This window comes from Perissodus microlepis, chromosome 17 (assembly GCF_051167445.1).
Source record: "Perissodus microlepis isolate ML-2025 ecotype Zambia chromosome 17, ASM5116744v1, whole genome shotgun sequence".
Classification (NCBI taxonomy): domain Eukaryota; kingdom Metazoa; phylum Chordata; class Actinopteri; order Cichliformes; family Cichlidae; genus Perissodus; species Perissodus microlepis.
Window position 1 is genome coordinate 36,380,678 of NC_140477.1, and position 12,374 is coordinate 36,393,051.

At 43.5% G+C, this 12,374-nt stretch overlaps 1 protein-coding gene across 1 annotated transcript; it reads left to right on the forward strand.

Moving 5' to 3' along the window:
- Positions 1 to 957: 957 nt before the first annotated feature.
- On the forward strand, positions 958 to 11,752 carry samm50l (sorting and assembly machinery component 50 homolog, like). The gene is made up of 15 exons (XM_084910487.1): positions 958 to 1,141; positions 1,906 to 2,019; positions 3,690 to 3,791; positions 3,886 to 3,973; positions 4,121 to 4,227; positions 4,380 to 4,510; positions 7,578 to 7,665; positions 7,746 to 7,874; positions 7,992 to 8,063; positions 8,541 to 8,627; positions 8,811 to 8,881; positions 9,185 to 9,252; positions 9,796 to 9,942; positions 10,206 to 10,347; positions 10,954 to 11,752. The coding sequence occupies exons 1-15, from the start codon at positions 1,121 to 1,123 to the stop codon at positions 10,997 to 10,999; spliced, it is 1,413 nt and encodes a 470-aa protein (XP_084766613.1). The 5' UTR covers positions 958 to 1,120; the 3' UTR covers positions 11,000 to 11,752.
- Positions 11,753 to 12,374: the final 622 nt, after the last annotated feature.

Below are 12,374 nucleotides of genomic sequence, written 5' to 3' on the forward strand. Positions count from 1 at the left end.
AGGCTAGGACCGCCACTGCTGTCAAAGGTATTTAAGGTGATAGGAAATATAAATAACTGCAACTTGAATCTTTGACCCAGAGTTCAAGCTCACTGCTGTACAATCATGTTTTACAGTCCCGTGGTCTCAGCCTCAGATACTCAACTAATCAAAGTGATGTCATGACAAAAATGATTGACCAACAAAACATTTTTTCTCCTTCATTTCTGTCACAAAGCTGTATGTAACGTTTCTCGCGGTTAGTATCATGGTTGCTAGGCAACCTGAACAGCACGACGAAGGCTAGACCGTCCCATTTCACAAGCCTCTCACTTCCGCACTTCTCGTACTTATAGTACGCACCGTACGTAGTACGCGTAGTGCGCGTACTTCAAGCGTGCGGTCTCTTAATTGGGACACAGCCCCTGAATTGGGATACAGCCGCAGTCGCGTCTGAGTGCGTAGTCGTCACGTGACTCGTTTATATGGCGGACAAGTCCAATGACGTAAAAGTCTTTTATCGGTCCGCTTGACTGTCATGCACAGACCTCCAGGAGGCAGGTCGGAGCAGAGCAGCGCTGCGTTCCATCCAATCACATGAAGAAGCCACAGTAATGCCTTTAAGAACCAGAAATATGTTCGCTTTGACCGTTACAATCATATAATCATATCTTTTTCTTCTCCTCGAGATTGTTTTTGTTACATTACCGCATGTAACCTGTCAAAATGTCCTAAAATAATGAATACTGAACATTGTCTTTTGTGGGGATAACAGTGTGCCTTTATTTTCGCGTTACAGTACAAACAATAGCTGATAACTCGTATTGACATTACAGCGACCCCGTAACAACCTGAAACTTTCAAGTTACGTTATTTCATTCAGTTTCAATTATCAGCGAACATAAACATGACCACAGCAACTTTTACCGACTGTCAACATTTACCGAATGTGTTATCCTTGATTGAAGCTCCGTACATTACAAGGTGTACACGAACGCAGCACTGAACCTCAGCAACTGTCATGGCGTCTTCCTTGAAGGGGGTTTGGTACTGGAGAAAGTAGCTGCTGTCACTTACCAGTTTCTCCGTATTAAAGCGCAGCTGACGTGGACTGAAGAGTTTTGGGGCGCCGGTAGTTAAAATGGGGACCGTCCATGCTAAGGTAAAGCTTATTTCATCCTAACCTTTAGGTGCATTTTATATCATGACCTCCCTGCCCAGTGAATGCTGCAGGCTACAGAGTCACCAGCATGTGTACTTCACGTACTGTCACACGCAGTTAGAAAATGACTAACAACAATAAAAAGCGACGCGTCAAACTGGTTGATTGCTCTTGTTGATTAAACGGTTACACTTTGCCTTTAGCTCACGTAACGAGGCGAAACGGAGTTTTTCTCCGCTGGTTTGTCACCATGTTTTAGATAAAACACCTGGTTATAGTGATTATAGTTTAGGGACATTTGCGCCTTCGAGTATTTAAAGGAAAACACTAAAAATTCACACCTGTGTGAACATTATTTTCCAGTACTTGCCCAGACCAGTATTGTCATTTATTTGTCATGTCCCGCACGTATTTACTGCGTTTCAGTACTCCTGTCTTTGCTAGTACTCCACGTCCAGCGACTTTCACCGGCATCAGACACTCCTTCCTGAAAGCTCCACCCACTGACCCTCTTGCCCTTTCTTTTCCAGCTGGTTTTTAAAGGTCCCATACGAAGTGTTTTTTCCAATTTGAGACTTTTTATTTCCTTCTTGCACTGTGACGTAAACCATTTCAAAATACAAAATGCAGCATCAGACCTGGAAAAATAGCAAATTTAACTTTTTTCTGGACACTTTTTCAATTAAATATGTTGCAAAAGTCAATTTTGTTTCAGGTATGCTGTGTTTCCTTGCATTAATGCACTTTATTTGTCCTCGGTGCAGAGTCTGGATCCACTCCCAATGCATGGCCGGGACTTGGATGTCCACCCTGAAGATTTCATGGAGACTCCAGACCAAGGGCAAGACTCCAAACAGGAGATCCTTGAAAACAAAGATGTGAGTAGTTGTCAAAGCAAAACATGCTAGTTGTATGTTTGTATGGTTTATTGTTTTATGTCATGTATGTTCTGCAGCTTTGGATGTTCATATTAAACATGGCCAAGTATCAACTAAAAAGTTAAACTTTTAAGAAAGTGACCCCGATCAGCCAAAAACTCAGGCCTCAGGTTGTCTGTACCGTCACAGTTGGATGTAGTCAGCTCATGTGCTTTGTAGGGTCATCTGCTACAAGCGCAGCATGCACGTGGACAGGCAGAACAGCTCGCGAGCTGCCTCTCAGCAGGCATCCACAATTTGGACGGTCATAAGATAGGTTGGGATTTAGGGAAAGGGGCTGTAAAGAGAAGGAAGGTAGGTAATCTTAGGCAGCACTGAAAGGACTAAATAAATAAGGTAATACAACTTTTCTGAACTGTGAGTCACACAAAAACTGACGTTGTGTCCTTGGTGCATGCAAACGGCCATCTTTTCTGTGTCAGGTGTTGTTCAGTGGTCTTGTCTCCCAAATGTTTCAGACAGAATCTGGGCGTGAACATATATTGATGTGCTTCTTAGAAAGAACCACGCTCATTAGTGCAATCCCACTGATACTAACAGGGATTGGACTCCATGTCTCTCTTGACCTAGCTACCTCTCTGTCATGATGGAATGGGTGACCTGTAGCTCTTTGTGACGGAGATACGTGCAGCACAGATACGTGTGCAGTGACTGTGTGCTACAACTGCAGCAGAAGGAGATCTTAAAGCAGTGTTTTCTCAGGAGTAGCTCAGGTACAGTGTTGGCAACACTAGCTTTTAGATATGGGTCATACTGGAGCACAAGAAGCACACTGACCACTGTCGGGGGAACCTGTGGCTGCGGGGATCTGCTAATGGCAATGTCAGGGATTTGTTCCCTCGCTCTTTCAGTCCACAGTCTTTTGGCAAGACACTGAACCCAGACTGTGTGCATGATAGGTAAAGGGAACTTAAAGGCATACAGTTAAGTGCTGTATGAATGTGTGTTAACGAGCGAGAATTGATGAATGTAGTCTTAAGCGCTCTGAGTGCTCAGTGAGAGCGGAGAAGCCACTGGAAGCACTTTACACTATGAGTCCCTTCATTATACAGAGCTTTATTCTGTGCACCTCATCTGTCAAACACACACTGATAGATGCCTTTGTGGTTTGTGTGGCAGCTGCATGTTTGTAGGTTAGGGCTCTGTGAGGAACCACCAAAAATATGAAATGAAACTGTCAAGATGCAAACGAAGTGCAGACCTTAATTCAAGGAGTTGAACAAAATCATTGCATTGATTGTTAAGAAGCTACAACAGTTTTATTTGTGTGAAATGTCTGGAGATGATTTCCCTAACTGTTTCCAGTCCTAAATGTATATATGCTTGATAATACGGTGCTGAGCATAGCTGTAACTAAGTGTTGGGCACCACAATAGTGCAAAAAATAATAGTAATTGTTGTGATCCTAACCAAACTCCACTTCATACAAGTGTATGACCTGTAAACTGAATGTAGGATACAGTAAGATGGCCATAGTTCATAATGCAGTGTGTTGACTCAATCACAAGGTCATGCAATAGGATATGACCATCAGACACATGATTAAAAGTAGCAGTTTTTAAAAGAAAGTAAGTGTTTGGTGACGATGTGACTTTTATCCTTGATCACAGGTGGTTGTCCAGCATGTGAACATCCAGGGTCTGGGGAGAACCAAAGAGGATCTGCTTGGCTATGAGATCTCTGATGTTTTCCATGCCAAAAATCTCATTGATGTATGTATCATAATTCTGCTTTTCATTAAGCCGTCACGGTCGTCTCAGTGAGTCTACCTGAGATCCGTAAATAACTGCAGAGGTCTTTTTTCAGGTGATGAAAAGAGCTCATGTCGCTAGGCAGAGGCTGCTCCGCCTGGGAATCTTCAAAGACGTCGAGGTTCTGATCGACACATCTGAAGGTAACTGATTTACACCTGTAGCCCAGAACAGAGCTTTGATTTCACCTGCTGTTCTCATGTGAAGCAGGGGATGGTCTTTAAAAGTGACTGCATAGTGTGGTAAACACTCAGCTGACAGAAGCATTCTTTGTTCTGATTGGACCTCAGGTACAGACGCTCTGCCCAATGGCCTGGATGTAACTTTTGAGGTGACAGAGGTCAAGAGGCTGACAGGGAGCTACAATACCATGGTTGGCAACAATGAAGGAAGCATGGTGAGAGACGCAACAGCTGGCGTGTTATTTAAGCTGCATGTGTTAACAGTGATGAATAACTTGCCCAGTTTGTATTAATAAAGACACTTATCATACCTCAGAACTGCCTGTTTGACAGAAGTGTGTTTGTGACCCTCTGTAACGTCTCTCAGGTTCTGGGTTTGAAGCTGCCCAACATGTTGGGGCGAGCTGAGAAACTTACCTTCCAGTTCTCCTATGGGACCAAGGAGACGTCCTATGGCCTGTCTTTCTTTAAGCCCCAACCCGGACATTTTGAACGCAAGTATGTGCACAGAATCCCGCCTTTTGTGTTCTTATTCTTTCACTGTTTTTTTTCAGTTGGACTCTTTTTTTGTTTTTTCTCCCCAAAACAGATCCTCTGTTCAGCCTTGTTCAGAAGGTTTTCAGTTTTTTGACAAATGGAGACATTATGTGATTTTTCTCATGTTCTTCCATAACTACAATCAGCTACGTTCATATACACTTCACTCCACTGTTAAACAGAGCAGGAATTTTTAGCACAGCTTTTCCAAACATGCTTTTATTTTGGATGCTTTGACCTTACACACAGACAAAGAATTATTTCACAAGCATCAGAAACTGTCAGGGTTAAGATTATTAGTCCTCCTGATGTTAAGAGGGGAACTGCAGTGGTTTGAATCATATCTATGTAATGGACTCCAATTTGTTCATGCAGATTACACAATATGATTAATTATGGAGTTCCACAGGGTTCAGTGCTAGGACCAGTTCTGTTTACATTATACATGCTTCCCTTAGGCAGCATCATTAGAAGACATAGCATACATTTACACTGCTATGCAGATGACACCCAGCTCTATCTGTCCATGAAGCCAGATAACACACACCAATTAGTTAAACTGCAGGAATGTCTTAAAGACATAAAGACCTGGATGGCCGCTAACTTTCTGCTTCTTAATTCAGATCAAACTGAGGTTATTGTACTCGGCCCTGAAAATCTTAGAAATATGGTCTCTAAGCAGATTCTTCCTCTGGATGGCATTACCTTGGCCTCCAGTAACGCTGTGAGGAACCTTGGAGTCATTTTTGACCAGGACATGTCCTTCAACGCACATATTAAACAAATATGTAAGACTGCTTTCTTCCATTTGCAGCATAATACTCCCACCGCCGTGTTTCACCGTGAGGATGGTTCATCTGGCTGTATGCCTCTGCATTCTTTCTCCCAACATAAGCAGAATCTCTGTGGCCAAAGAGCTCTAGTTTTATTTCATCTGACCAAAGGCTGTGTTTCCATTACGCCTAGTCTTTTTCCAGCTTATCTTTAGCAAGCTTCAGTCTGGCTTGGTGGTGTCTCTTCTGCAGAAGTGGAGTTATTGATGGTCTACAGCCTCACAGTCTGTTCCTGTCTTCACTGATGGTACTGTCAGGCCCTTTAAGTTTGTGCAGCTTGCCCATTTGGAAGGGATTGATGCATCTACCACAGGTGTTTAACTGGACTTCACTCAATGACCCGGCAGATCTTTTGTTTCTCTTTCCTCTTTAATCCTCTTTTCAGCCATAGATGAAAAACCGGCTGCCTCCCTTTATTTTATAGACACATCAGTTCCACACAGTCTCCCTGCTGGTGACCACTTGTTGAAGGAATTATACTAGGTTTTTTCTTCCTGTCATTCCATAGTTTGCCTTCTTTTCTTTCCCGGACAGAAAAATAGACACAAGATTAGTTCCGCCTGGCTTGCCTATCAAGCTGTCACTTTACTTGTTGCCTCAGGGTTCACCACCTCCTAAATTCCCGACTTGGCTAAGTCCTTCACTGGTATCTGGGCAGTTGTTCTGGAGTCTGTAGATGCATTCAGCTCAATTGGATTCACTTCAATTCCAAGAAAGGCACCGGGAAAATTTTTACCAAAGCTTTCAGTTTCATAGGTGCCTAATATTTTGTCCTGTCTGCGGTATTTGCTGTCACACTGTTCCTTATAGTCACAGCTTGCTGTGTTTAACATGTGTTGATCATAATTATTGATAGTCCAGTACAGTCAGTGCATTGTTTGGAATTGTGCAACATGTGTGTTGTTGTTTTACAGAATAGCATTTTCAAAATGTGATACTAGCAGAAAGTGGCCAGTAGGTGTCACTGTGGCAGTGGGAGTCGGACTGGTTCGAAACCTCATTACACAAATGTTTTGAGCATTTTAAACCTGGATATGTTATAATTGTTTTGCACCTTTTGTACAGTTTGAAGGCTGAGGTCTGATCTTAGAGAATCATGCTGATGCATAACTGTCTGTCCTGTCTGGTTCCCCCATTAAAATCCATTCATACTGTACAATGGCTTCTTTAAGATGTGGTGATCTATAAGTATACATAAAAGTTTGTACTTATAGTCTGTACCCACCCCTCCATCGAACTAGTGCTGCTCGATTATGGCAAAAATGATAGTCACGATTATTTTCACTGAAATTGAGATCTCGATTATTTGACGATATTTATTTAACAATAACAATGTGTTGAATAATGACTTTAAAGATTGTCAAAAAATAATATAAAAATGAAAAATGTAAACATCTGTGTTTAGTGAACTTTGCAGTGTTGCTCTGTGGTGCAGCTTCAGTGTAGCTGCACCACAGCACCACTCTGACTCCGCGAACCCATGTTTCCACACCACAAGTTTTTTTACCTCTCTTTTCAACCAACAGCAGTCACTCTCCTCTCCAAAGGCACACAAAGGCTCTCTGTAATATGAAGAAATTGTCCTAGGACTGGGTGGGGAACTCCAGGCCTCGAGGGCCGGTGTCCTGCAGGTCTTAGATGTGTCCTTGATCCAACACAGCTGATTCAAATGGCTAAATGACCTCGTCAACATGTCTTCCCCAGAGGCCTGGTGATGAACTAGTCATGTGATTCAGGTGTGTTGACCCAGGGTGAGATCTAAATCCTGCAGGACACCGGCCCTCGAGGCCTGGAGTTTCCACCCTGTCCTAAAAGTTGATGTATGAAAAGTAATTCATGGTCATTTGTTGTACTTGTCAGTCTCTGCGAGGTTATAGACACAACGAGCCTTCAGCGTTACTATCTTATCATAGTGGAACAGCTAATCATGTAGACCTCGCAGCACCAGAGTTTTTCCTTACTGGAATTCTTTGTTTTTTCCACCATTTCCCCCAAACAGGTTTCAGCCACAGCCAAAGGAAAATCACCTGGAGTTAGTTTAATGAGGATCTCACAAAGCTTTGTGGCATTTTCTGACAGCAGTCGTTCTTCTGATTTGTCATTTAACTTGTTTCTTACGCATTCATCTACCAATAGGCATCTATATGTTGAAATATGTTCAAATGTATCTGTTGAAGTGCCGTTGTCTGTTTCAGCCTCACCCTCAACATGTACAAAGTGACTGGCCAGTTTCCATGGAGCTCCTTGAAAGAGACTGACAGAGGCGTATCTGCAGAACTGAATGTCAGTGGAAACGATATTAAACATAAAAATGATTACAGTTATTGGGAGAGGGAAAGAGTAACATTTCTGTCTCTCTGCAGTTTCCTCTTGGCGTGACCAACCACACGCTGAAGTGGGAGGGTGTATGGAGGGAGCTGGGCTGCCTGGCACGCAGCGCTTCCTTTGCTGTGCGAGAGGAGAGTGGACACTCGCTGAAGTCTGCTCTCTCTGTATGCCACTGAATTATTACGGTTCCCTTCAAAATGTGCTTTATTATCATGTCGTGAGAGTTATTGATTATTGATGATTGCACCAGTTCAGCAGGTCTCCTGTTGGTTTGTTTGCAGCACACTGTGTCAGTTGATTCAAGGAACTCTGCCATCTTTCCCAGCAGAGGTGCCTTACTTCGCATCAACCAGGTGAGTGTGCACACATAAGTACACTCGTAAACATCTGTCTGCCACACTTTTGGCTCTTGGATTGAAAAAGTAGCAATCCCCACATTTGCCAACATGTATTCGACCTCACCTGACCTCTGAGAGATACGTCGGTTACGATGGACAGACGATGGGCATTTCTTCCAGGTCTAAAGGTGTTCCCACAGTGGATGTGCCTTAGACCTGAGTACAAGTTTTATGAGAAAATGAGCCTTCGCTGATAAGTCACTAGATTCAAGTCTTCCTAAATATAACACCGTGGTCCTTTTTCACTCCAATCGTCCCCCAAAGGATCTTTATACACATGAGCCTGAATTCTGTTCTTGAAGAAAAAAGTAAAGTTTTTGCTGCATGTGAGATTTTTTTACTACTCTTCCATTGAATGATACCAACATCAAGATCATAATGATCAGTAGGTGTGTTGCAGGATTGTAACCGAGTGTGTGTTTGTATCTGTAGGAGCTGGCTGGATACACTGGAGGAGACGCCAGCTTCTTGAAGGAGGATTTTGAGCTGCAGCTCAACAGACGGCTCTTCTGGGATTCTGTAAGAGTGAAATAAGTCACACACGACCTGTTCAGTATGATTCTGTAATAAAATCTGTGTTATGGAAGGTTTCACTTGGTCATTTTACACTTGATTACTCAGGCTGTGTGTATCTCAGCCAACCGGCAGGGGACAAAAGAGTTGGTTGTTAAACTAAATGTGATGCGTTTTATGTCCCCTCAGGTTTTGTCTGCCTCTCTGTGGGGTGGGATGCTGTATCCCATTGGAGGACAGCCGTCCTGCATAGCTGACAGGTATGCCTGATTTCTCCAAGAGCTGATGTCTGACTTTGACTCACCAGCACTGCTACAGTAGACATCAGCAAGTAAACTGAGCTTTTTGAGCAGTCAGTTACTCTAAATGAAATATAATAAAGCTGATCTTTAGGGGATTTATTGTGAGTTTGGTATGAAGGAGGACAATTATTTTTATAATTTGTCTTTTAGACTTTTGTACTTACCAGTAGAACTGCTTTCCTACGGCTTTCTTTACCCAGTTTTTGTAATTTTGTCATCAAACTGTCGCCTGATGGTGAAGTCATTTTGTATTTTGTCCAGGTTTTACCTTGGAGGCCCAACTAGTGTACGAGGATTTGGGATGTACAGCATCGGGCCACAGAGTGAAGGTAAAGTCGATCGTGACATCGATAACAGACATCACCAAGTGTTCTGTCACAAATGTTTGAACACCTGAGAAAGAGCAGTCTGCAAACTATGAGCTGTTTACGCGTCTGTACGCGTCTGTGTTACATTGTTTCCAAATGATTTGACAGCCTGAACCAGACGGATACATAGGAATCAGTCCATTTACCAAAAGGTACAAAACCAACAACAGTTCAGGTTTGTAACTCTGTGCTGTCTGAATGTGGATGGACTCACATGCAGCATATTAACAAGCAGTACAGATACAGAGCAGGGATAGCTCAGTAGGTGGAGTGGTTGCCCCATGATCGGAAGGTCGGGGGTTCGACTCCACTGAACAGCTACCCTGAGGAACCCCTGAGTACCTACGCACTGCTCCCCGGGCGCTGCAGTGGTGGCTGCCCACTGCTTTAAATTTCCCTACGGGGACTAACACATACACATTAGAGCTTAGCAGCACAGAAGAACAAAGTGGCCCCATTGTTAGTGTAATAGACAGTTCACTGTGGTTCCTCTGTGGGTTCTAGGTGACTACCTGGGTGGAGAAGCATACTGGGCAGGTGGTCTGCACCTCTACACTCCTCTACCATTCAGACCAGGCAAGGGAGGCTTTGGAGACCTTTTTAGAACACATTTCTTTCTCAACGCAGGAAATCTCTGCAACCTCAGCTATGGTGGGTGAACACTGTCGTGTGTGAGATTCAGCTTTTTCTTTTTGCCCCTCTGTCTTTGATACGTTTGCCTGTTTGTGGCGGTGGTACTCTTTCACAGTAAGATATAATAAGTTCGTTTCCATCTGGGCTTTGTGACAGTTTTTATTTACATTTTTTTGAGAAAGGTTTTTTCTCAATCAGCTGTTACTGTTTAACAGAAATGATGCCATGAATCTGTAGTGTGCAAGTTGTGCTGCATCATTGTTCCATGTTATGTTGTGCAGGTGACGGTCCACGAGCACACCTTCAGAAGCTAGCTGAGTGTATTCGCTGGTCGTACGGAGCGGGCATCGTACTGCGGCTTGGAAACATCGCCAGACTGGAACTCAACTACTGTGTGCCCATGGGAGTTCAGAGTGGGGACAGGTGGGGGTCCGGTGCAATATGACTACTGCATTTTACAGGGTTCAGGGTTTTTTATAGATACAACATGGGAAGGGCATGGCTAACTGGTTAGCAGCCATTGAATTTTCAAAGCGTAGGAGGACTGTCCAAAGTCAGGTGATGATGGCGTTATTGTATCAGATGGAAAATGCTGAAACTACCTCAGTGAATGGCACAAACTGGGACTACTTTCTACCTAATGCGGTGACGTAGATGTGCAGTGAGTGCAAAAACAGCCCAGCCTGCTTTCAGTGCCAGTAAGGAGTCTACAACAGCAGTGTGGTAGTGGTGGTCCTGAGGCATTAATCAATGTTTTTATGAGAGCACAGTGCTGCACAGAAACATTAGATTCAGAGTATGTACAGAAGAAACACGGCTGTATGTAAACTACAGATAACCTTCCAGCTCGTCCTTAACTCTGCACGTTTTTGGCTCGATATCGATACCTGACATAACTGATTTTACGTCAATAACTGACTAAAAATATAGCGTCAAGCTTCATGGTAACAGGGTTTCTGGGAAATGTCTCGTTAAGCATGAGAGCCTGCCTCCGGATTTCCCGACTTGTGTTTCTCGTCTCCTCTGTAGGATATGTGACGGTGTCCAGTTTGGAGCTGGAATTCGTTTCCTGTGACCTCATCTGTCTGCCGCCCCGAGTCCTCCAGTCGCTGATGTGAAAAGGGAAACGTTTTGTCATTTGTCACCTGTAACTTGTCGTAGACTGTGTAACACTAGCATGGATCCTGGATAAAAATGTGCCTGACCTTGCCAAACTCTTCTTTTACATGCAACAAAATGATAGTTAGACATTTTACAGAACTCGGCTGATTGGTCAGTCAGAAGCAACCTGATATAAAATGTGTTTAGCAGCTCTGTAAAATACCCAACACTGGTGAAAAAGCGTTTCTGCAGTCATTGATCGATGATTCCTCTTCCTGGTTTGTTTGCTTTTCCTTTGTTTGAGGTCAGCAGCACTGGCACCTTGTTTGTGGTAAAATAATCCAACCAAGTTGTTTCCCGTGACAACACAAAATAAAGAATTTCCAGAATGTTTAAAGATATTCTGGGCATGCAACATGCCATCCGCTTCTCCAGGAGCATCACATGTTGATCATTTAATTTGACAGTTAAACATACACCGCACGCTCTCTCCTGAGTTGGCGTGTTTGCTCGAATTGTACTTTGTGATGGACTGCAGTATAGAAACCAGCACTTTTTTGATCACAACGGTGGCGCGGGAAGGAAGCGAAGAGGAGCGGCGTTCCCGTGCTCATCTGTCAGACGTGCAGAGGCGGGAACCCTCCCCCGAGCAGCATCCACCAACAGTGCTCTTACCTCTTTCTGATGTTGTTCAAGCTATTCACAAATAAATCACATCTGCTCCCTGCTTTCTTTTCTCTCGCCTGTTTGGTGTCTCAAACACACACTCAGAATTGGATAAAAGTAAAAGGCGGGTAATCGCTCTGTTTTATACTTTTTAGTGGGTTTGTTTGAAGCTCTAATAAGAGCTGCAAATTGATACCACGGACGTGTGCCAATATTGATGCATTTGTTTAAATGTTTCTCACAGTAAACATTTTCTTCAGCAGCGCTGTCTCTCTTGACGGTTGGGGCTCTGTGGCAGTGGCCTGGTTTTTCAGTTCATAACAGCAAATGGTTCTCTGTTAGGTTTGACCTTGACTAGATTGTTTTGGACCACAGCCTTTACACCTGTTATAAAATCTGAATCTTATTTGAGCAGGTAATAACATCATTAAAGGCAGTGCTGTTTTTATCACTACTGGGAAAAGTGCTCTTATACTAATAGTAAGATTTTAGGCTAACAGCATGCAGTCTGTTGGGCAGCTTTAAGATTGATTGCACTGCCCTTTGCCACTTACAGGAATAAATGAGTGCTTGATCTGCCAGCAGCCTGTGTCAGTTGGAACCTGTGCTGGCCAGCTGTTTGATTAGAGCCTGTTCTACGTGGGAGTTTGGGCAGGTGCACAGCAGAGTAGATATTTTGGGCT